The sequence below is a fragment of the Giraffa tippelskirchi genome, chromosome 1 (genome assembly GCF_054371585.1).
Source record: "Giraffa tippelskirchi isolate mGirTip1 chromosome 1, T2T-mGirTip1v1.2.pri, whole genome shotgun sequence".
NCBI classification, from domain to species: Eukaryota; Metazoa; Chordata; class Mammalia; order Artiodactyla; family Giraffidae; genus Giraffa; species Giraffa tippelskirchi.
Window position 1 is genome coordinate 195,090,034 of NC_137275.1, and position 26,575 is coordinate 195,116,608.

At 39.8% G+C, this 26,575-nt stretch overlaps 1 protein-coding gene across 8 annotated transcripts in view; it reads right to left on the minus strand.

Moving 5' to 3' along the window:
- Positions 1-1,907: 1,907 nt before the first annotated feature.
- The window catches only part of LOC145520986 (uncharacterized), a 30,876-nt gene continuing 6,208 nt past the window's right edge, over positions 1,908-26,575 (minus strand). For 3 of the 8 annotated variants that reach the window (XR_014065633.1, XR_014066060.1, XR_014066155.1), the window contains 2 exons: positions 22,247-22,542; positions 15,669-16,152 (listed from right to left, as the gene is read on the minus strand). Coding sequence is in view for 2 of the 8 variants with exons in the window: in XM_081529844.1 (XP_081385970.1) it covers positions 15,956-16,152 (197 nt within the window). In the remaining 6 variants the exon portion in view is untranslated. Of the gene's footprint in view, positions 2,309-2,638; positions 2,852-3,189; positions 3,332-5,322; positions 5,471-15,668; positions 16,153-22,246; positions 22,543-26,575 lie in introns of those variants that run through there. The other 5 variants (XR_014065977.1, XR_014065779.1, XM_081529844.1 and 2 more) reach the window with 3 other exon arrangements.

The window sequence follows — 26,575 nt, forward strand, 5'->3', positions numbered from 1 at the left end:
GCCAGCCCATCATTAAGTCAGATACTCAGACAATTAGTCAGTCAGTCAATCAACAAACAGTTAGTTGGTCAGATATTCAGTCAGTTAGATAGGCAGGCAGATAGTCTGTAAGAACAGGAGCTGTATAGATCTTCCTAACTAACCATCTATTTTCAACTCCATTCATTTCATCCTATATGCTAATTAGCAAACTCTCTGATGTAGATTTCAATAAGGACATTTGAAGTTCTAAGTATTCATCAGGCTACTTTAAATGCTGACTAATCACTTATATGTCACAGATCAATTTTTACTTATACACATATCACAGAACTTACTCTTAATTATTTCATAAGGAAATGACTATAGAGACAATAATGCTTGTCCATCAAGAGAGCACTAGTTAAATAAATTATGATATACCTGTAAAACAAAGTACTGTGGAGCTATAAAAAAGAATGAAGGCACATTCATGAACATCTGTGGAAATATGGAATGTTTTTTAAGTCATAGAGTCATGAGAAAACAGATAAGCATAGTCTACTTCCACTTGAATGAAAACAATAGTTTTTCTACTGTGTATATGCATAAGTATCTCTGGAAAAATACACAAATACTAGGTTATGTTGATTATATGAAGGCATAAAGCAAGATGAGGTTATTGGGATAGGAGAGAAACATTTCACTATTTACCTTTTAGACGATTTCAAAATTAATTTCATAAAAGATTAAACATTAATAGTTTTTAAATACACTATAGAACCCTTTTTTTTATATCAGAGCACTTTGGGGAATATGCATATATTTATTCGTCCTGTCGATGAAGACTGAGGCCATAGACACCCCAATGGCCAGTGACACTTCTGCTGTCTTTGACAAGCTGTCCCCTCCTAGTGTTGGCTTTCTCCCTGCGTGACTGCACATACTCTGGCTTTGCAATTCTCACCTGTTTCCACCTCTTAGGTCCTCCACTCATAGTCCACAAATGTCCCCTGGTCCTTGGCACAGAGAATGTCTGTGTCAGCCCAGCACTGTCTTCTGCCTCACACACATCCTGCAGAAAGTCCACAAGAAGTGGATAAAGAATGATATGCAATTCTACCCTCCACAGTTAAAGGTGAATTCATTTAGGGCCCAGAGCAAATATTCTCAGCAAAAGCCAAAAATAATAAATAGGGCTGTTTTTTCAAAAAACACTTAATTCACAGCACTTTTTGTTGATGTCATTGCCCTTAAATTATTTCAAGGGAAAACTGGTGAACTTTTGTCCTCCAGGAAGTTCTCCTTCATTGTCCCTCCTCCCACCATTCTGCTTCCAACTTCTCTCATCCCCTCCCAATCAAAACACCACTAACAACACCCCCTGCTAATCCCTATTTTGCTGTCAGTCTTAAATGGGTCAAAGTCCCAATCATTGGTGAAACAAGAGGCAGTTTGTTTGGTTTAGATGTGGGAATGTACAAACCTTACTGAAACGCTAGTTTTCATATGCTAATCCATTATATGGAAGCACCCTGCTGGCTGGAGGCCACTAGCTGGGCAGATAGCCCCAGTTTACAAGAAGGCCTTGGGTAGGGTGGGGCAAGCAGGCTCTCTCCATTTCTAAACACAACAGAGGTGGCACGCTGGTAGCACACAAGCTTTATCGGCACACAGACAGCTTTGTGTGATGTACACGGTGTTCTCAAAAATTTTTAATTAGTAACTGATAGCTAAAACATTTGGAGATGTTACAAAATTCCAGAGCTAATATCTCTTTGTTAGATCACAGATGGCCATCCCAGACCTGAATCCCTGGAGCACAGCACTTGCGTGACCCGACTGATGACGGCCCCTTTAGACAAGGCACACTTTCTGCTACAACATGGGCCCAGGTACTCACCTGTTCTGGTGACATCTATGGCTGAGTGACAAACTGCCTCCAAAAGTTAGTGGCTTAAAACAACTATTTTATTTTGTTCTGGATTTTTCTTTCAGGCGGGTTTGGCTAAGCTGCAGTTATCTGAAGATTTGATTGGGTTGGAGATCCAACATGGCTTCTCACAGGGCTGCAGGTGATGCAAGAGATGCTCACTGGGGGTTCAGCTGGGGCTGTAGATTGGAGCACCCATTGGTAACCTCTGTAGCATGACAACTGAGGAGAATAGGACTTCTCATGTAGTGACGGCTCCTCCTGTAGCAAGCATCCTAAGAAAACCATCCATAAATCCATCCAGATTCACCTTGAAGGGACCTAGACAATACCTCTCAAGGTGAGATGTGTCAAGAAATTTAAGTCTGGCTTCAGCTGCCCGGATCATGTAGACTTCTGTGTATAGATTCCTGGTACCTGAATGAATATTGATAGCAACAGTTGCTCCTCTTCCCCTCCCCTCCCTCCCAGTAGCCCTCTCTTGATGGGTGGGGGGGGATAATATTTACTGAGTGCCACCCACATGCTATTCCTTTATCTTACAAATATTCCTAGAGCACCTATCATGGGCCAGGTTCTTTCCATACATGTTTGAATTTAACACTTAAAGCAATACTATGGGATAAATATTATTGCCATTATGCAGATAAGGAAATTGAACAAAAATCAAATATTTTGAATGAAGTTGTACAGCTTTGAAAGTATAGACCCGAGATCCTATACGAGTTGTTGCAATGTGTCACATACCAAGAGAGATAATATTTTTTTTGCTGTGATCCTTGAACAATGTCCCCATGAATGTAGAGTGATGTATTTCATTTCCAGCCAGAATAAGAGATTGTCCTCAGGTGCATGCATGAATCCCCAGGCCATGTCTTACTGAAGATAATACAGGAGTCTCCACCCCTTGAAAGGCAAGTATTTGGAAATTCACAGATTCTTGTGTCTGTCGGCCGTACCCTGAAAAAAAATCACTGCATCTTAAATGAGGATCTTCCTTCACTCCAGCAAAACTAAACAAGGCCATAGTTCTGTTCTTTGAGCCTCCAGCCCCCAGCTCTGGAATGCACTCACGGGCATGCATGCAGGTAGTGAACTGCTTCTCATTTTTTTTTTTTTCTCATCTTGGGTGGCTGGCAATAGATAAGAAACAGATCAAAGAAAGAGAGATGTAAGAGAGAGGTGGTAAGTGAGGGGAATATTAAATATTTAGTCTCAGAAAAGTGAGATCCTACTCAAAAGTGTGGAGAATATGCCCAAATCTAAGTAGGACCCAGGAAAGCCGTGGAACATCACACCTGTGTTTCATACAAGGTTCCAGTCTCACTGGTATGATCTTTGGCTTGAGATTTTTCAGGTCCCTCTGAATCTCTTCTCTTTGCAGCTAGTTCTCTTTCTTTCTCATTCACGCTGCTTCTTGGCATGAATTGGAAGCTTATTCTGTTCGCATACACAAGGAGTAAAGGAAGGGATGAGAATTAATATTTACTAAGACTCTACTTAAAGATCTTAAGACTCTACAGGAAAGATCTTCACGACCCAGATAATCATGATGGTGTGATCACTCACCTAGAGCCAGACATCCTGGAATGCAAAGTCAAGTGGGCCTTAGGAAGCATCACTATGAACAAAGCTAGTAGAGGTGATGGAATTCCAGTTGAGCTATTTCAAATCCTGAAAGATGATGCTGTGAAAGTGCTGCACTCAGTATGCCAGCAAATTTGGAAAACTCAGCAGTGGCCACAGGACTGGAAAAGGTCAGTTTTCATTCCAATCCCAAAGAAAGGTAATGCCAAAGAATGCTCAAACTACCACACAATTGCACTCATCTCACCCGCTAGTAAAGTAATGCTCAAAATTCTCCAAGACGCTTACTCCTTGGAAGAAAAGTTATGACCAACCTAGAGAGCATATTAAAAGTATAGACATTACTTTGCCAACAAAGGTCCATCTAGTCAAGCCTATGCGTTTTCCAGTAGTCACGTGTGCATGTGAGAGTTGGACTATAAAGAAAGCTGAGTGCCAAAGAATTGATGTTTTTGAATTGTGGTGTTGGAGGAGACTCTTAAGAGTCCCTTGGACTGCAAGAAGATCCAACCAGTCCACCCTAAAGGAAATCAGTCCTGAATGTTCATTGGAAGGACTGATGTTGAAGCTGAAATTCCAACACTTTAGCCACCTGATGCGAAGAGCTGACTCATTTGTAAAGACCCTGATGCTGGGAAAGATTGAAGGCAGGAGGATAAGGGAATGACAGAGGATGAGATGGTTGGATGGCATCACCTACGCAATGGACATGAGTTTGAGTAAACTCCAGGAGTTGGTGATGGACAGGGAGGTCTGGCATCTGTAGTCCATGGGGTCACAAAGAGTCAGACACTACTGAATGATTGAACTGAACTGAACTGAAGACTCTACTATGGACTGAACATCCAACACAGCATGATATTCATTACAAGTAACAGTGTAGGAGAAATCAACTCCATCTCTCTCTTTTTTTTTTTGAAATATGATTGACATATAACATACAAGTTTCAGGTATACAACATGATCCAGTATTTGTATACACTGTGAAGTGATCACCAGGGTAAGTTTAGTTAACATCCATCACTAAATACAGTTATAACTTTTTTTGTCTTGTGAAGACAACTTTTAAGATCTGCTCCCTTTGTGCATCTCTTGATGCACATAGACATCCATGAATAGAACAAATTTGTGGCGGCCATATTTGGAGGTGATTTACTGTAAGTGATCATGCTATAATCATGTATTCTGTGAAGTCATTTTGAGTCCACTGAGAACTGGGAATTATTTATTCCACTTTTTAAAACATTTTTTATTGTAAAAATAATGCTTACACAGAAAAAAATTGCAAATTATAACTGTATCAAAGGGAAGGATATAAAATAAAAGTAAACTTCCTTCCCAATCCCACCTGCAACTGGCGAGGTCTTCTTAGGCTTCTTTGCCTGTTTCCTTTTTACATCATATGAAAAGTGAAAGTGAAAGTCCTTCAGTCATGTTGGATTCTTTGCAACCCCATGGACTGTAGCCTGCCAGGCTCCTCTGTCCATGGAATTCTCCAGACCAGAATACTGGAGTGGGTAGCCATTCCCTTCTCCAGGGGATATTCCCAATCCAGGGATTGAACCCAAGTCTCCCATATTGCAGATGGATCTTTTACCATCTGAGCCACCAGGGAAGCATTTACATCATATAAATATATATAAACTATACCTTTCCAAATAGACTATCATTTTTTAAACATGATACAGTTGGTTCTCCATATCTGTGGTTTCTCTTCTGTGCATTCAACCAACCTCGAATGGAAAATATTTGAAAAATAAATTTTCAGAAAGTTCCAAAAAGCAAAATTTGAATTTATTATGCACTTATTTACAACTATTTACATTGTATTGTCGTTTACTCACTAAGTCATGTCCAGCTCTTTTGCAACTCCATGGGCTATAGCCCACCAGTCTCCTCTGTCCATGGGATTTCCCAGGCAAGAATACTGGAGTGGGTTGCTGTTTCCTTCTCTAGGAGATCTTCCCAAACCAGGCATTGAACCCATGTCTCCTGCATTGGCAAGCAAATTCTTTAGCACTGAGCCACCAGAGAAGCCCCATTACATTGCATTAGGTATTATAAGTAATATAGAGGTTATTTAAAGTATACAAGAGGATGTGCATAGGTTATATGCAACTACACCATTTTATTAAAAGGCTTGAGCATCCAAGGACTTTGATATCCATGGCTGATCCTGTAAGCAATTCCTCATGGATCTTGATTAACAACTGTATTTCCAAAATCCTATCCAATTTACCCCCATCAATCATTGTGCTATGTAAAGATGATCAATTTTGAGGGTTTTAGTTGCATGTTGAGAACTATTATTAACCTATAAATCCCTCAGTAAGTTTTAAGTTAGTGTTGACTAAATGATACTGAATTTATACAAACTTTCACAAACATGTTGTCCTTGAAATTCTCTTCTTCTCATAATTTTAATCATCCGTTTATTCTCAATTTTAATTCTTTTTGGCCTTTCAAATATTATTTTCCCCCTTGGAAGTGCATTAAAATACCACTAAATATGAAAAGAGAGGAAGGACAATATGAAATAGTGACAAGTCCAAATTATAGAATAATTACTAAGAATTGAAGTGCTGCAAGTTTCTTACACCAACTGCACAAAGGAAAAATGAACAAAGTTTGGAAAGGCAAGAGATCTATAGCCAGTTGCTTTCATGAAAAGGTCAAAATCATTTAGTATCAATTATTTGCTTTCAGATGAGAACATGAAAAACTTGAAAATTCAGCAATCGTTGACTAAGCAGGACTATCCATTGCTGTCTCAAATTTAAAGATACAACCATTTCCTTAGAAAAGCCCATTACTCAAAGGCAGAGAGAGATACAGAAATGAAGAGCAGAGGTGATGATGCTGGGGCTGGTAGAGAAAAGGCAGTGCTGGAGGAGAACTTGTGGATATCCTCAGAAAATGATTATTATGGTACCACTTTTAAATTCCACCTGGACTCAGAGGAAATGGTGGATTGTGCACCCTGAAATCCGGGTGCGTATAGTCCTTTTTAAAAATTGTTTTAGAAAAGGTAAGGAAGGTAAATTTGGGCCTAAGTTTGCTCCAAAAAATTTCACACCCCCAAATCAGTGAGGTTCAAAGTAATATGATTTTTCATTATACATGTAACAGCATTCTACTAGCCACATTATTTCCAGTAATTATTAGGAATCCTTCTTTACTACTAGTATCTCTGGGCTCTCAAAGTATTGAACATTAACTGTCATGGGCAGCCTCCTAATTATTCATTTTCTAACTGCTGTCTTCAATACCCTAGTAAAAGAATCTCTGACAGACTATTGGAACACTAAATATAGTGTTGATATGATACGAAGTCTTTAAAAAGACTTCTCCTGTCAAGATTTCTGGAAGACAATACCAGGTCAAAGGCACATGGCCGAAAACACGAGGTAGATAGCTGCCCAGAGCATTTAACTGGGGAGTGGGGTGGAGGGAGGGGGAGAGGGTAGACTGTTAAGAAAGAAATCAATCAGAAATGGATTTTTATTCTCAGAGTCCTATAGAAAGCACAGACTTCCCTCCAAGTCTTTGTCTTTTTAAACATGACATCTCATCCATTAAATGCTCATCATGCAATTATTCCGTTTTGGGGGTTTTTTTTTAACTTGCTTCCACAGCACAGCAGTGCTGTGCTTGCAAAACCTCACATGGAAAATGAATATGGGAGAAAGAGAAGATCTGAAGAGAAGCACAGTGAAGAAGTAGATGCCATTTGTTTTTCATTAGAGTATAACTGCTCTTCATTGTTGTGTTATTCCTTGCAGTACAAGGAAGTGAATCAGCTCCTCCATCTTGGACCTCCCTCCCAACCCACTCCCATACCACCCCTGTAGGTCAACACGGAGCATGGAGCTGAGCTCCCTGTGCCATACAACAGTTTCCCACTAGCTATCTATTTTACACACAGTGGTGTATATATGTCAATCCTAATCTCCCAGTTCATCCCTTTCCCCCTGTGTCCACATGTCCCTTCTCTATAACTTCATCTATCTATTCCTGCCCCACAATAGGTGGTACAATAGGTACCTATTTGATAACTTCACTTCTTTTGCAAGTGCCTTCCATACCTACCTGTCTCAGGATGGCTGCTCTCAGAAGCAAAAACCCCCATCCCAACAAAGAACAAGGAAGCTGGGGTATTCACCCATCAAACTCATCCATATTGACTGGCATCTTGGCTGTTCCCAGATCAATTAAATACCCAACTCTTCTGGCATCCCCAAAGGAGGCTAAAAGAAAGCCCTCATGTGAAAGCCAAAGAATCGGACACAAGTTAGCAACTGAAAAACCACAGTTGCAGGCTTGTAGTAGGAAGTTGTGGGTATGTACTAGAATGGTGTGTACCACAATTTGTTGACAGGATATTAACAGAAGCTGCTGCACCATCCCACCTTGTATTTGCTCAGCATTCCCAGACCATGTCCTCTGCAGGTCTTTCTCACCTTCTCCAAGCATTTGTAAGTTAGATATATTTTATCCTGTACTGAGAGGAGTAGTACTGTGGTGCTGTAGAAGACTCTTGAGAGTCCCTTGGACAGTAAGGAGATCAAACCAGTCAATCTTAAAGGAAATCAGTCCTGAATATACATTGGAAGGACTGATGCTGAAACTGAAGTTCTAATACCTTGGCCACCTGACGCAAAAACCTGACTCATTGGAAAAGAGTGCTGGGAAAGATTGAAGGGAGGACAAGGGGAGACGACAGATGATGAGATGGTTGGATGGCATCACCATTTCAATGGACATGAGTTTGAGAAAACTCCAGGAGATGGTGAAAGACAGAAAAGCCTGGTGTGCTTCAGCCCGTGGTGTCGCAAAGAGTCAGACACGACTTGGCGACTGAACAACAACAACAGTAAGAGCAGAGAATATAGGGGAGAGCCCTTGAGCATGTAGTGATGTTAACAAATCTGATTAAGAATTATTTTGATGAGGTTTGGACCACAGGGGAGGATTCGTGCAGAACTGGTGGGAGTTCAGGGTAAAATTCTTGTCTTGTATTTGCAACCAAATAACACTTCCCCTTCTTGTTTTGGCAACCACAAGTCTGTTTCCTACATCTGTGACTCTATTTCTTCTTTGCCAATAAGTTCATCTGTACTATTTTTTCTAGATTCCACATATAAGCAATATTGTAGAATATGTTTCTCTTTCTGACTTGCTTCACTCTGTATGACAGTCTCTAGGTCTATCCATATCTCTGCAAATGGCACTATTTTGTTCCTTTTTATGACTGAGTAATATTCCACTAAATAGATGTATCATATCTTCTTTATCCATTCCTCTGCTGATGGATATTTAGGTTAATTCCATGTCCTGGCTATTGTGAATAGTGCTGCAAAGAATATCGGGATATGTGCATCTTTTCAAATTATGATTTTCTCTGGATATATGCCTAGGAGTGGAATTGCTCTGTCATATGGTAGCTCTATTTTTAGTTTTTAAAGAAATGTTCATATTGTTTTCCATAGTGGCTGTATCAATTTGTATATTTTGGAGCTTAATCCCTTGTCAGTTGCTTGTTTGCAAATATTTTACTTCATCCTGAGAGTTGTCTTTTGTCTTGTTAATGATTTTCTTTGCTATGCAAAAGCTTTTAAGTTTACTTAGGTCCAACTTGTTTGTCTTTGTTTTTATTGTCATTACTCTAGAAAGTGTGTCAAAAGAGATCTTGCTGCAATTTATTTCAAAGAGTGCTTTGCTTATGTTTTCCTCTAAGGATTTTATAGTATCCAGCCTTACATTTAGGTCTTTAATCCATTTTGAGTTTATTTTTAGTGTGTCAAAAGAGATCTTGCTGCAATTTATTTCAAAGAGTGCTTTGCTTATGTTTTCCTCTAAGGATTTTATAGTATCCAGCCTTACATTTAGGTCTTTAATCCATTTTGAGTTTATTTTTGTGTATAGTGTGAGAGAGTATCCTAATTTCATTCTTGTACATGTAACGTCCAGTTTCCCCAGCACCATTTATTGAAGAGACTCTTTCTTACAAACCTTAAAATGTTAGTTCTGTGTGAGAAATGCCATTGGTAAATTGAATCTGTAGATTGCTTTGGGTAGTATATCATTTTCACAATATTGATTTTCTCTTCTAATTCAAGAACATGGTATACCTCTCCATCTGTTTGTGTCGTCTTTTGATTTCTTTCATCAATATCTAATAGTTTTCTGCATACAGGTTTTTTGCCTCCTTGGGTAGGTTTATTCCTAGGCATTTTGTTCTTTTTATTGTGATGGTAAATCAGATTGCTTTCTTAATTCCTCTTTCTGATCATTTGTTATTAGTGTGTAGGAATGCAAGGGATTTCTGTGTATTAATTTTGTATCCTGCCACTTTACCAAATTCATTGATGAGTTTTAATAGTTTTCTGGTAGCATCTTTAGGATTTTCTATGTACAGTGTTATGTCATCTGCAAGCAGTGATAATTTTACTTCTTATTTTCCAATTTGGCTTCCATTAAAAGAAAAAAAATTATCAGTAACCTAAATTTATCTTTGATCCCATGTGCTCCAGTCTCCAGATGGTGTTACACTAAAAGAAACAACTGGTTCTAATGAGTAGACAAAAAGGAACTTAAAACACCTCAAATCTTCTCTTAGTTCATTGGACCTTTATGCACAGAAAACCATTTTCATAATTCTCTCGAACTCTGTCTTCTCAGTATCATTACAGGAATGATAGCTGTTACCTCACAACTTTATTTTTCCACTCTTCATTTTCCATACCTCAAAATTCTCTAAATTTCAACCCTCACAATTTGTACCTCTCCCCGGTCCCCTAATGGCTGCTTTTTTAAGATCAGTTAAGACTCTATCATTTGAGGGTGGGGCTTGGTAGTTGTTCATTTTTCCATTACATGGAATCTCTCAACAAATGCTATCCAGAAGCATCTTTTCTTCCCTTGAGGAGTCATAGTGAGATATGTGTGTGCTGGGGACAGTGAGGAGGGTGTACATCTGAAGGGAGGAAGGTAGTGAATACTGGTTTGTCTATCAATCTGTATCTACCAATGTCTATTGGTAAAGCACTGAAACATACATAATAGAGAGCTCCTAGTTTCTCCTTGACTTCTATCTTCACCCTCTTTTCTTGCTTTTTCCCAAACACCTCTTCTAGCTCGTGAACTTGGAATAGGCAATAAACTGCAAACTTGAATTAACAGTTCTTGGAGAATACTTTTCTGGTAGTTATCAAGTATAGAACCTAAAATAGGAATGACTCTCAACTAAGGGTTTCAATTATAGTTACAAGCTGCTACCTAAAGCAAAATGGCAAGGACAGGGCCTCAACGTCTCCTATCTTGTAAAACTCCACCCCGACTTCCTGTGGGGAGTCCCTAGATCCTCAACTGCTCCCTTAATCAAGGAATCAGTTGCATAAAGCCTTATCAAGCTCTATTCAAGTCCCTTAAGTTATTTTCTATATCTATATACACAAAGTACGGATGTACATATTCATACACATATGATGTGGGTAAAGACAAAATTATAAAGCATTTTCGCATTCACAATACTTACAGAATACCAACAACTTTATGAGGTAAGCATGAGTGTGAATTATTTTCCTCATTATGCAAGTGAGAAAATTTAAAAATGTTGCTATATATATAAACCTGGGCTTCCAAGTCCCCTGAATTTCTTTGTAGTACATCTTAACATTCCATGTTAGTTTTGAGAATTCCTAAAGGACTTTGCCTACCACTCTTTCTTCTAGGTGCTCAGGGAGCACCATAAAATTCAGAACAAAACATAGACAATCCAGTGTTTTGGCACCAACTGTCAAATCCTGCAGTAGGCTCTATGTGTGTGTCTGTGATTATCTGTTTACATGAATAATGTGTGATCAAATATAATCCTTTCTCATTGCACAAAAGTAGTAAATGCAGGAAATTATAAAGAAAACAAAATCACCTTTAATTCAATTAATCACTGTTAATAATTAGTGTATTTCTTTCATAAACACACACATTCTTGAATCTTAATACTCTTAACATCACAACAAGACATGGATACTACAGAAAAGGACAATGATAAGCCAATCTCATTTTACAATAGCAATACAAAATTCTGAATAAAAATATTATACAGTTGAATCCAACAAGTTATAAATATGATAATACATTGTGAATGAATTGATTTATTCCAGAATTAGTTTGATTTGACATTATACAAACCATTAATTCACCATATCAAAAGATTGAAAAAAGAAGAAAGTATGACCTCAAGAGATGAAGAAAAAGCATTCAAAACTTCGTTTTCATTCATGAGAGAAACATTAGTGAAAAAAGAAGGAACTTTCCCTAATCTGATAAGTGTATTTACCAAAATAACATACACATTCAATAGTGAAATATTAAAATCATTCTCTTTTCTATCAGAAATGAGACAGGGATAACTGCTTCTCTTCAATATTTTCTTGGAGGCTTTTGCCAGCACAGGAGGAAAAAAGAGAAATATAAACATACACTAATTGGAAAGGAACAAACAAAACTGTCACTATTTACATTTAATTGTCTACAGAGAAAAATCAAAGTCTATGGAGAAACCTGTTAGAATTAACTAGAGAATTAAGCTAAGTTTCTGGCTGTAAGTTCAATACACAAAAGACAATTTTATTTCTGTGTATCAACAACAAACAATTAGAATATCTAATATGAAAAATGAGAATCGTGCCAAAGATCTTAACAGACATCTCACTATAAAAGATATACAGATGACAAATAAGCATATGAAAAGACACTCCACATCACTCATCATCAGAGAAGTGCAAATTAAAACAAGTAAAATTAAAATGTTAAAATAACATTCTACACACCTATCAGAATGGCAAAAATCCAAAATACTGAGAATATCCAATGCTGGCAAACATGGGGCAATAGGCACTTTCATTCACTACTGCTGGGAATGCAAAATGGCACAGCCACTTTAGAAGACAATCTGGCAGTTTCTTATAAAGCTAAACATACTCTTAACATATGATCCAGCAATCATGTTCCTTGGTATTTACCGAAAGGAATGGAAAACTATATCCACACAAAAATATGCACACAGATGTTTATAGAAGCTTTATTCAAAACTATCAAAACTTGGAAGCAAGAAGATGTGTCTCAGTAGGTGAATGCATAAGTATACTGTGATGCATCCAGACAATGGACTATTATTATTCAGAGCTAAAAAGAAATGAGCTACTAAGCCATGAAATGACATGGAGGAAACTAAAGTGTACATTACTAAGTGAAAGAAACCAATGTGAAAAGGCTTTGTGCTGTATGATTCCAACTATGTGACATTCTGGAAAAGGCAAAACTCTGCAGACATTAGAAAGATGAGTGGTCAGTAGGGGTTGAGAGAGGAGAAAGAATAGGTAGAACACAGAAGATTTTTGGAGCAATTGAAACTACTCTGTATGACACATAATGGTGAATATATGTCATTACACATTTTTCCAAATCCAAAGAAAGTATATCACCAAGTGAAAAAGTGGAAGAGTCTCACAGTCGTGTCCAGCTCTTTGTTATTCCATGGACTGTAGCCAGCCCAGCTCCTCTGTCTATGGAATTCTCTAGGCAAGAATTCTGGAGTGGGTTGCCATTCCCTTCTCCAGGGTATCTTCCGGACCCAGGGATTGAACCTAGGTCTCCTGAATTGCAAGCAGATTCTTTACCAACTGAACCAATAGGGAAGCCATATCACCAAGACTGAACCCTAATGTGAACTATGGATTCTGGGTGATAATGATGTATCACTGTAGGTTCATCATTTCTAATGAATGTGCCACACTTGTGGGAATTGTGGGAGAAGGAATTAATCATATGATAGAAAGCATAAGTGGTTCTTTCCCTGCTGACATCACAGGAATAAGCTACTATTTCTGTTTTGTTCATAATAAAAGCTGGGTTTTACTTTATTCTATTTTATTTGAAAGGACTATTAAGAAAGAGGCCACATGGTACTCTGAGCCTGACCTCTGGCTTGAGACAGCCTTAAGATTTTGAAATTTTAACAGTGATGACAGAAGCTGGGAAAAAACTGCCATTGCTAACCTACAGTTTTCTGAGTTGCAGTAAGCAGAGCTTTGAAAGCACCTCCAACACAGGTATTCCTTTTTCTGGAAGTCAACTCAAATGGGCAGGACATCATGCAAGTGTCAAGCAGAGGCCAATCAAATAGTGACTCAGCAAAGCCGAGGGCCCTGTGTGATCATGCAGAGGTGAGTGTTGTAGCCAGTTACCTTTTTACCAGCTCTCTGATGCCTCTCCTAGATGGTGCCGTGCCTCACCCTGCTTGTTTCCTAACAGCTAGGAGCACTCTCATTTTTTAATCAGGTATTTTCTTTTAATTATTTACCAGATAAAAAAAGAAAACAAAATAGTGATCGTTTCTCTTCACCCCCAACATGTCAGTTTCCCAAGGATGAGTAGGAGACAAATCTGTGGAACAGTGATACCCTGGAGCACATTCCCCACCTCTGCTCTCCACCACCCCCAGCAGGAGGAGCAGGACCAGGGGCCAGGCAGGTATCTGGGACTGCGCAGCAGAGAGGCGGTGTGGTTGGTCTCTTTTGTCCTCCCCGCTGCCAGCTCATTCAGACTCTCTCCTGCAAGCTTCCCTAGGCTATCCTCCCCTATTCATCAAGGATAGTATCCTCCCCACATCCAGGAGGGGAAAGCTGGGTACAGAGCAGGACTGGGGAAGCACACAGCAGATGTGGTGGAGGCCAGTGTCTTCTGCTTCTGTTGCACTTCCTGGCTCAGATCCCATGGCCTGAGCAGTGGACTACATCTTACGAGGCTTTTGAAATTCAAAGAACTTGCTGCTGTCTGCCACCCTCAAGAAGGGGAGGTATGTTGTTGTATGGCTTTTTCTGATGTAAGTTATTCACCATGGGGGCAAGGCAAAGATGATGCCTTTCTAAGAAAACTTACGGGGGCTTCTCTGGTAGCTGAGATGGTAAAGAAAGTGAAAAGTGAAAGTTGCTCAGTCGTGTCCAACTCATTGCAACCCCATGGACTATACAGTCCATGGAATTCTCCATGCCAGAATACTGGAGTGGGGAGCCTTTATCTTCTCTGGGGGATCATCTTCCCAACTCAGGAATCGAACCCAGGTCTCCTGCATGCAGGAGGATTCTTTACCAGCTGAGCCACAGGGAAGCCCAAGAACACTGGAGTGGGTAGCCTATCCCTTCTCCAGTGGATCTTTCCGACCCAGGAATCACACTGGGGTCTCCCATATTGCAGGCAGATTCTTTACCAACTGAGCTATCAGGGAAGCCAGATGGTAAAGAATCTGCCTGTAATGTGGGAGATCTGGGTTCTCTCCCTGGGTCAGGAAGATCCCCTGGAGAAGGAAATGGTAACCCACTCCAGTATTCTTGCCTGGAGAACTCTATGGACAGAGGCAGGCTACAGTCCATGGGTTCACAAAGAGTTGGACACGACTGTGTGACTAACACTTTCTTCTTCTTCACATGGGGTTTGAACACCTGGGGCCCTGTAGTTACCTGGGCTTCTCCCCGTCAGGTTCAAAAGACCAAGAGCACCCCTTTCTCTAGTCAGCATATCTTTTCAGCAGCCCCACAAGTTCCTTCTTCAATTGTGATTCTGAACCACTTGGGAGTGACCTTTCTCACTCTGAACACCTGGAGAGTCTGACAGTTGACCTCAGGAAAGAACCTTTTACATTGTGTATTTCTCCATAACGTAGCAGCTGTTTAATTCTCCTTTTTCTCATTACCAATGGGAATGGAGCGGAGCTGGGAGCTGTATAATGGACCAACAGACAGAATAAACTGCTCTAGAGACAGTGGGTTTGGGGCATGAGGACAGACTCTGATTTGGCAAAGCTGCACAAATCTTTTGCCTTCTGGCCGGAACAAAGCTGGTGGGGGAAGACAAACCTAACTGAGCCCAAGGCAGGAACTACAGGCTATGAAAGATGACAGAGCACACACAGAACCATATAAACTGTGACACTAGAAAGATGAGAAGACAGGGCCATGACCCCAGCTAGCAGCACGCCTCAGGTGCACGCTTCCAGAAATCCCATCTGTCCCATAGTAAGGGGCAGCATCCAGACATAGCAGAGTGGTTGTCCTTCCTTCCCTTCCCAACACATCCCAAGTTTCTCGTTTAATTAACTATGTACACACACACACAAGACTGGTCTCTCTTTGACATGAAAGTCTTTCACTTGAGAATCCTACAACGGCTTTAGAGAGTCAGTTCCAATTGTCTTTTTGGAAGATTTACTGCTTGGGACAAAACCTCCCTCTGATAAGGACCATTCTTTAAGTTCAGTTTCAAGTTTAGCTTCTGAGATCCTAGGGTTAGGCACACTGTTGGTATAAAATGTCTCCTGGGGGTTATCAGGCAGATCCAAAGGTTGTTTGGTGGTGTCCTAAAGAAGGATGTCCAATTTCTTCTCCAGTTTCTCACTGTCAAAGTCTAAGCCATCGGTTACCCACCAGTCAGAGTCAGAGAAACTTCATCCCAGGTGCCACACTGCTCCTGGATCTGATCCACAAGTTTCTCTGCCTTCTCCACTGTGACATGCTTCATGGTGAGCTTCTGGGAGTACTCTTCTTTTAACTGATGCTCATGGGAAATCAGAACTCTGAGAATCAGAAGAGTGCAGGAAGGACAAGAAGAATGACCTAAAGAGAAGACCAAAAAAAAAAAAAAATCTTGGGTGGGCTTGGTAGATCTCAACTTGAACTAAAGGGCTAATGACCCACATATGGTTTTACTTCACTCTAAACAACACAGAGTCAAGAAAACATTTTAAATGAAAGGAATCATGCTTTCTTTGTAATACGTAGGGGGAGATGCAGTCAAATAGCTTCCTACTCCTTCCATCCTGACTTCTTGTTTATCTTTATTTTAAGGATGTGTCATTATTGTAATTGTGTTGTAGGGACCACACATTTGTAAGTTTGGGTCGGGGTGTCCCAATAGGGACACAGACATTTTAAATCGTCAATGACCTGAGGAAAAGGAGGGTATAAGAGAGAAAATTCAGACTTAGAAACCTGACCTTAGAAAGAAGAATAACAAATTCTTCTCATTTAAGCCCTATTTTCTTGGTTGTGGAACATGGAGGCATATTTCTGGAGTCTTCCAGCCTGTGAGAAGAAGATGTCCTCTGCCATAAGGAGGCATCCAAGGGAAAAAGGAGAGAAGCAGACCCTAAGGTCACCTGATGAGCCGGACCCAGAGCCTGTGGGTTCTGAAAGCAGTTAGCCCTTTGGATGGAGTATCCAAACCATCCTTTCATTTCTCAGAACACAAGTCAGGCTCTTACATTTAATACAATGTCACTGAAGGCTTGAGAGAGGGACCTTTCATTGGATTTTCTTAGACCAATGGTTCTCAAAGTGCAGTTCCCAATTGAGCAGCCTCAGTATCCCCTGGGAATGCAAATATTTGGGTCTCATCCCACTTAACTGAACCCAGAACTGAAAGGGGCGGGGCTCAGCAATCTGTGGTTTACTAAGCCCTCCAGATGATTCCAATGCACACTCAAATATGAGGCTCACTAGATCTTCCATAAAGTCTCAGCCAGGTAAGGGGCATCATGTAAAATATCACTTTTAGTGTCTCCTCATTTGAACACTCTGCCTGGTGAGGTCAGAGGCATAGTCATTAGGCTGGTCACCTGATATTTCTAGCTATCTGCTCTCTGCGCACATAGTGCAGTTTTATTTCCTGGCCCTCTTGTGGTTGATTGGAATGACAAGCTTGCCAATGAGTTATAAAAGGGGGGGGGGGGCTTTAGGTGTTACAGTGTGACCCTGCAGTGCATTCTCTTCCCCTTCATAGTGATGGTGAACAATATGGCTACCCCATCAGCCTTGATCCTGGAGCAAAGAGATACGAAAAAGGCCCCTAAGTTGTGCTGCCACAAGCCATTAAGATTTGGTGGTTATCTATGGCTGCAGCATAGCTTGTATTGGCTGAATAATATCAGGATAACTGATATTACCTGAAGCTGTGGCCACATGTCCTGCCATTTCTATCCGTTCTCTAATTTCAAATAGCCTATCCCGTTGTTAAAACACAAGTCCCATTTCTGTTGATCACATACATTTTGTTGATTGTATTTTCCCTGATGAAATGTGAAACGTATCCCTTGTCCCCCCATATGGTCTAAAACAGAGCTAGGGACACAGTTGGAGTTTAGCATATATTTATTTTTGATCACTCATGTTCCACATCAATTTTTTAAAAAAACATTCTCCTTTTATAGCCTGTGTTTCTGTCTGTAAAAATCCATCTATGGCAAAGCACTCCTCATCCTTTCCCCTTCAAATGGTTTCTTTCCCTCCTGATAGTACTTAAATCCAGCATGTGAGTCTCCTTCCTTGTTTTAATTATTAACCATGATTAGATACTCCAAGGGTTCTGGAACAACCAGGCAATTGAACACATATAATTTTCCTGATTATTTCCCTGACTCAACCCGGAACAAATAGAAACAAACAACAGAAGTCAAAGAGGGAATATTTGTTTTCTCAGCTAGATCACTGTAGATTTACACCTCTTCCCCATTTGCACTAATGAGAGTACATGAGTAATTCCCCCACAGTGAACACAACCCCTGAAGTCCTTTCAGTGCTTTCTAAAGTAGTAGCAAGAATTTAAAGCTATTCTAGTGCATGCAACTAAAAAATACCAATTACCTTGTAGCCTATGTGAACCTAAACATCTTTCCAGAATTGGGTCTTGAGCGTTTGGAGATATGGGACTGGGTCTCATGCTCCATGAATCCTCAGGGCCTAGCATTGAACCTGACACAATGCAAGGACTCAGTACTTGTTACCTGTTGAAAGAATGAATGAATGGAATCAAAGTTTTCCTTTTAATTGTTTCACGTAGAAGAAACTAAAGAAGAAATCTTGGTTAATGACCCCTACAGGGGAAATACAATTACCGTATTTGTGCCTTACTCTATTCAAGTATCACTCTTTGTTTAAAGGTTTTTGCTAACTACCTATTTTATGAACAGCACAAGAAGCTCAGCTTGGTGCTCTGTGATCACCTAAATGGGTGGAATGGGGTCAGGGTTGGGAGAGAGGGCCAAGAGGGAAGGAATCTATGTATACATATAACTGATTCATAGCAGAAACTGGTACAACATCGTAAAGCAACCATATCCCAATTAATTAACTAATTAATTAATTTTAGAAAAGGTTTCTGCCTAACCAGTGAACCCTGAAAACATGTTTATCTCATCCCAGGAAGCCCATTTTGCCAGTATCTTTTCACATAATAACAACCCTGTTAAAGACCAAAACCTCTATTTAAACAGATGATGAACCTGTGACCAGAAGACTAGGAACATGACAGTAATTCTTACAATATTTTTCAGTAAATATGATGATAATAATTAAGCATACAAATAAAAAAAAGCAATGAAAAACAAATATTTAATCTAAGAAAGCATCACTAGAACAAAGCTAGTGGAGACGATGGAATTCCAGTTGAGCTATTTCAAATCCTCAAAGATGATGCTGTGAAAGTGCTGCACTCAATATGCCAGCAAATTTGGAAAACTCAGCAGTGGCCACAGGACTGGAAAAGGTCACTTTTCATTCCAATCCCAAAGAAAGGCAATACCAAAGAATGCTCAAACTACCACACAATTGCACTCATCTCACATGCTAGTAAAGTAATGTTCAAAATTCTCCAAGCCAGGCTTCAACAGTACATGAACTATGAACTTCCAGATGTTCAAGCTGGATTGAGAAAAGGCAGAGGAACCAGAGATCAAATTGCCAACATCCGCTGGACCATCGAAAAAGCAAGAGAGTTCCAGAAAAACATATAATTCTGTTTTATTGAATACACCAAAGCTTTTGACTGGGTGGATCTCCACAAACTGTGGGAAATTCTTCAAGAGATGGGAATACCAGACCACCTTACCTGTCTCCTGGGAAATTTGTATGCAGGTCAAGGAGCAACAGTTAGAACTGACCATGGAACAACAAACTGGTTCCAAATTGGGAAAGGAGTAAGTCAAGGCTATATATTGTTTCCCTGCTTATTCAACTTATATGCAGAGTACATCATGCGAAATGCAGGCTGGATGAAGCACAAGCTGGAATCAAGATTGCCAGGAGAAATATCAGTAACCTCAGATATGCAGATGACACCACCCTTATGAGAGAAAGAGAAGAAAACTGAAGAGTCTCTTATGAAAGTGACAGAGCAAAGTGAAAAAGTTGGCTTAAAGTTCAACATTCAGAAAATGAAGATCATGGCATCTGGTCCCATCACTTCATGGCAAATCGATGGGGAAACAATGGAAACAGTGACAGACTTTATTTGGGGGGGGGGCTCCAAAATCGCTGCAGATGGTGACTGCAGCCATGAAATTAAAAGACGCTTACTCCTTGGAAGAAAACCTATGACCCACTTAGACAGCATATTAAAAAACAGAGACATTACTTTGCCAACAGAGGTCCATCTAGCCAAAGCTATGGTTTTTCCAGTAGTCAAGTATGGATGTGAGAGTTGGACTATAAAGAAAGCTGAGCACTGGAAGAATTGATGCTTTGAACTGTGGTGTTGGAGAAGACTCTTGAGAGTCCCTTGAACAGCACAGTGATCAAACTAGTCAATCCTAAAGGAAATCAGTCCTGAATATTCATTGGAAGGACTGATGCTGAAGCTGAAGCTCCAATACTTTGCCACCTGATGCGAAGAACTGACTCATTTGAAAAGATCCTGATGCTAGGAAAGATTGAAAGCAGGAGGAAAAGGGGATGACAGAGGATGAGATGATTGGATGGCATCACCAACTCAATGGACATGAGTTTGAGAAACCTCTGGGAGTTGATGATGGACAGGGAAGCCTGGTGTACTGCAGTCCATGGGGTCGCAAAGAGTCGGACCAACTGAGTGACTGAACTGAACTGAAGAAAGAATGGTGAACTCTACAGTTCCATGCTAAGCATTCAAGGTACTAACAGCATAAGGCTCTCAGTGTTCTCTTGTGGCCATAGAGATCTCAAGAATTCACCCTGGGATATTTAAATATTTCACCTGACTCTGCTCCCATTAACCAAAATAGACCAAAGGACTCTATTCTCTGGAAGAAGCTCTGACAAAGGAAATCCTAGGGGAAACGAGATGACTCTTCCCTATATTATCATGTCTTTCTTCATCTCTATTCCTATATAGAATACTTTTCTGGGTAGCTAGGATTTTGAGGTGCAATGAAATAACTTGTTGGCTTGCCCATTAGCTTGCTAAAACACTTTTCACTGTGCCCTAATTAAAGATTTGGTTGAAATACAAGTTTCTATTTTCAAATATAATTAATCACAGAGTAGGGTAGTTTATACTCCAGTGTGAATTAGCTTCTATTCCATGCACTTCCCCCTGAATCCTTTGCCCACTTAGAATAACAGAATAGTAAGCAATTCAGTTGTACTCAACACTTCTTATTCTGTTTCTTATATATTAATAGTCTATGAACAAGTATTGTATTATGGAGAGCTTAACAGTGAACAGAGAAAGAATTTGTCCATGTGACTTTTTTTCCAATTACTAGAATTAAATCATTAGAGCACAAAAATTCCTTTGCATCACCCTTTTTCAGTTAGGATTATTAGTTGCAGCAACAGAAATCAACTCTGGTTGATTTGAAGCAGAAATTGAATTTACTATGAGAATATTGAGTAGTTCACATAATCACCAAAAGCGAATGACAGCCAAACTCAAACAGTGTGGGAAAGAATGCCTCAAATCAGGCCAAGGAACTAGTGAGGTCACCAATGTCAATGGCTTCAAACCCACGATGTTGCAGCTTTCACCACCTGCCTGCTTGTAGGGGTACTAGAGATCACTGTGACCCTCATTTCCACCACTCCCCTGGAAAGACAGCCCCCCTGCTCTGCCACCACCACCAAAATGGGTATTTCCTGGTCTCCACTAGCTCCCATTTTAAAGTTTGGGGCACCTTCTACTGGTGAACTGAATCCTACATCTTCACAGTAACAGCAGAGGTGGCTGAGAAAGGCATTTTGGAAGGCAAATTCTGTATCCAATGAAGACTCTTGAAGTAAAGATAGTGACATTTTCTTAAAAATTGTTAAAGATTTTAATAACCTCCAAAATTTAGGTTTCTGTCATAGAATAGTCCCATTTTGATACATTTGTTAACATAACCCCTCAAATCTGTGTGTTTTTACCCAAGTCAAACTATATGCCATAGAAGTTCATACCTTCAAATAGCTTGCATTAAGTGAGGTAACTCTTATGAATTAGGGAGAGGGGATGGGAAGGAACATGACCCAATTTTTCTAATACTGAAGAAAACCCAACATGAGTTGATGAGTTGGAGAATTGAGAATCTATAGAGGGGAAAAAAAAAAAACCATGCAATTTAAACACAGGGATGAATACTCTTTCTTTTCTTCAGGTCAAGACTCACTCCTCAACTGTTATATCTACACTGTGGTGTGATAGCTGTGAAATTTCCCTCAGTGTTTTATCTGTTTTTACATTATATTCTTTCAGGAACATCTGGAGGATACCAGGGTTAAGAAATGTTATGGATTATATGCTGTTAATGCCTGCTTCAACCATCTTTTAGCATTTGGGATCAATAAATCCAGTGGACAGAGCACAGCAAATTAGAAGCTTAGAGGTCATTCCTGACATCATCGCTGCATCACCATGGTGGGCAGATTTAGAACATTTAAGTTTTAAATGCCTTTGATAGAGAAAAGTAAGTTTTAATACCTTACTTCTCTGTTCTTCTCTGTGTTTCCTTAAATACCTCCATTTCAGAACAAGCAGCACGGGTCTAACAAGCCAAATTGTTCAGTTCCTCAGTTGTGTCCAACTCTTTGTGACCCCATGGACTGTAGCATGCCAGGCTTCCTTGTTCTTCACCATCTCCTGGAGCTAGCTCAAACTCATGTCCATTGAGTTGGTGATGTTATCCAACCATCTTATTCTCTGTCATCGCCTTCTCCTCCTGCCTTCAATCTTTCCCAGCGAAGAGTGACAGGTGAATTCAGGGCATCATTGCTTGCCTGGAGAGGAATGCCACATGGAGTCATGTCAACCATGACAAGTGAATTTCAAAATCTGAGTGGACATTCAAAGTCATTTAGACTAAGTGCCATATGGTAATATCCTCTACTACATCACTGACAAGCATTTATCCCAAATTCTACTTCAAACCTCCATGGGGTGCAGTGATTACCAGAACTCCATGGTCTACTAGGTGGCACAAGTGGTAAAGAATCAGACTGCCAGTGCAGGAGATGTAAGAGACAGGAGTTCGTTCCCTGGGTCAGGAAGATCCCCTGGAGGAGGGCATGGCAACCCACTCCAATATTCTTACCTAGCGAACCCCATGGACAGGGGAGCCTGGCAAGATACAGTACATAGGGTCTCAAAGAGTTGGACCTGAAGCGACTTAGCACGCATAGTCTGCTAAGTCAGTGCACCCCACTGTTGAACTATGCCCACTGGGTGAAATTGCTCTCTGCTGAAAAAACTCAATTCCACCCAATGGTCTTACTTCTGCCATGGAGTCAGAAGAACCTGCTAATGACAGTGTTCCAGTTATATGAAGATATCTCCCTGTCATCTTATCAAACATCAAGTTGTGTCAGGTCCACCTCCTTAACACATCTGGTAACTCCCCATTCCTCTCCATTCTCATTTCCATGATATCGTCTCCCATGATTTACTCCTGGTCTCCTGGGAGATTTTTCTGCCTCCAGTTTTACCTCCTGCAATTCATTCTTAATATGTTAGCCTGAAAAGTGTTTACAACATTTTCATCTTCTAAAATAAAAAAAAAAAACAACCTCAAATAGTTTCTTACTGTCATCTTCAAGATAAAGCTCAATTTATAAACCCTGTTAGCCTTTTATTATCTACTTCTTGCTTATTTCTCCAGGTTCATCACTCATCATCACACAATATCTATCAAACTCTGAATGACTTTGAGTTCCCAAACCCATCTGGCTCTCCCACATGAACCTTAATACATGCCCTCTGCCTGTAATATCTTCTTTCCCTGTCGACTAGCCCATTCCTGCTCATCTTTTCAGGCTCCTCTCTCGCTCTCCCCCTCACAAAGCTGAATCAGGCACCCCTCCCAGGCACTCTGCTCAATCCATGCTCTAAATATTAATGCACTGCATTAAAATTATCTATTCACTTGTCTGTCTCTACCACTAAAATGTAGTTTTGTGAAGAAGGACATTCCATTGCCTTACCTACTACTGTCTCCCTGGAGGACAGTTTAGTTCCTGGTACATTTCAGAAACACCATTATTCTATGTTTAATAATGAAACCAGCTTCTTCAGTCTTTTCTCATATGACTTTCCTCATCCACGATCCTGGTTGCTCCCTTACCACATCCCGTATGTCTTCAGCTGTTTATCGATATTTCACCTAAAATTTGATTCCTGAAGTCAGCCTGGATCCCAAGGTCAACAAATAGAGGAAATAACATTAGAAAATAAGTCTAAAATTTTATGTGACCTGTATTTTAGGTCCAGCTAATATTCTTTCAGCTCCTCTTACTCTGAGGTCACTCCACATTTGGTCAGAATTCTAGATGTGGTACCCTAACAAGTTGATAGCTCTGCCAAACATTTGTTTCTCCATCTGGGAGTTAACAATAATATAGCCATCCACCATATATCACATGCATTAAATAGAACTTAACAGATATTAATGAAATACTGATGCACTTGTTTATCTGGCCAAATATTTGAAAATAGCCTGGAACATTTCAGGTAGTGACTTCACCTTGGAATCCTGTGATGTGAAAGTCTTTGCTGAGTTATGTTGTTTAGTAAATACTTTGTGGGTTACTTTCTTGACATATATACACAAAATTTTATTATTGAGTGGCTGCCTCAAACAGTGGCCTCAGAGCAACCTTTTCATCTTGATGGCATTGAGGGAATTTACTCAACATATGTAAAGATTGTTCCACAAATATTTCGTTCTCAAGTTCTCAGTCTTAACAAATTCCCTACATATAATGCTTTAAGATTGTATATTTCTTGATCAATCCATTGTACTTTATTCTTCTTAACATTCCTAATTGTTTCTCATTATTCATTTTTTCTACCCAGCTGTATCAACGTCAACACTGAGTCTCATTTCAGTCTGATAGTCAGCTGGATCTGTCCTCATAAACATTTCTTCTATAGCTTCATAGAGTTCTTGTACATGGTTCAACCATTTTCACATATTTTAAAACCTTTCCCCTTCAAAAAGGTGACTATGCCTGCCAAATGCATAAAATTCTATAATTAAATAGCAATGTGCACAGAAAGGTGTTCAACTCTTGCTAATAGTCACTGCATTTTTCTATCGTTTATAACTAAACTGTATTCACTTGATTAATTAATACCTCCATATTAATTGGCAATATACAGGTATGATAATGTGAAAGTTATGGCCAGCTGCACTTTGAGAAAACTTGCCTAAGCAATTTAGATGATGGGAGGATTGATGGACAGACAGACTGACTAACTGACTTTATTATTTTCCACTTCATGTTTTGAAACAAGCTTTAAGATGAAATCTTTTTCTCTTTAAAAAAACCGTTCACTGGGCATGAAGTTATGAGAATGCAATTTAAAGCAGCCTTTCTGAAGAATAGCACCAGCTGAACAATTACAAGTCTATAATCTTGAGCAACTAACCTCACCTGTTTGGGTCCAATTTCCATCCATATCTGCAGAAAGCAAAAAGTTTTATGAGTTTTTTTTTTCCACTTCCAAAATCTTGTGATTCCATCATGTTAAAAATCATTCTGTAAATAGTAAATCATGTGTGTGGTATATATATTTTATTACAACTGAGGGAAAAGTTGTGTAGAAGGGAGAGTGGTGGTGTGGGAGAGAAAACGTGGCAGAGACTGCAGATGGAGAATGAAAACTAGTATTATTAATTGTAAAAGCATGTTTTAGTTAGAGGCCAGATGAACAAAGCCTTAAGCAAGGAATCCAGAAATGGGGTGGATTTCCCAGGACAGAAGAATCACAATGACAAGACAAGACCATTTGGATAAGGATACTGGCTGAAAATAGTCAACACTTATTGGGCAAAGAATGCTCAAACTACCGCACAACTGCACTCATCTCACGGGCTAGTAAAGTAATGCTCAAAATTCTCCAAGCCAGGCTTCAGCAACACATGAACCATGAACTTCCAGATGTTCAAGCTGGTTTTAGAAAAGGCAGAGGAACCAGAGATCAAATTGCCAATATCCATTGGATCATTGAAAAAGCAAGAGAGTTCCAGAAAAACATCTATTTCTGCTTTATTGACTATGCCAAAGCCTTTGACTGTGTGGATCATAATAAACTGTGGAAAATTCTGAAGGAGATGGGAATACCAGACCACCTGACCTGCCTCTTGAGAAACCTGTATGCAGGTCTGGAAGCAACAGTTAGAACTGGACATGGAACAACAGACTAGTTCCAAATAGGAAAAGGAGTGCGTCAAGGCTGTGTATTGTCACCCTGCTTATTTAACTTATATGCAGAGTACATCATGAGAAATGCTGAGCTGGAAGAAACACAAGCTGGAATCAAGATTGCCGGGAGAAATATCAATAACCTCAGATATGCAGATGACACCACCCTTATGGTAGAAAGTGAAGAAGAATTAAAGAGCCTCTTGAGGAAAGTGAAAGAGGAGAGTGAAAAAGTTGGCTTAAAGCTCAACATTCAGAAAACTAAGATCATGGCATCTGGTCCCATCACTTCATGGCAAATAGATGGGGAAACAGTGGAAACAGTGGCTGACTTTATTTTTGGGGGCTCTAAAATCACTGCAGATGGTGATTACAACCATGAAATTAAAAGATGCTTACTCCTTGGAAGGAAAGTTATGACCAACCTAGACAGCATATTAAAAAGCAGAGACATTACTTTACCAACAAAGGTCAATCTAGTCAAGGCTATCGTTTTTCCAGTAGTCATGTATGGATGTGAGAGTTGGACTATGAAGAAAGCTGGGTGCCGAAGAATTGATACTTTTGAACTGTGCTGTTGGAGAAGACTCTTGAGAGTCCCTTGGACTGC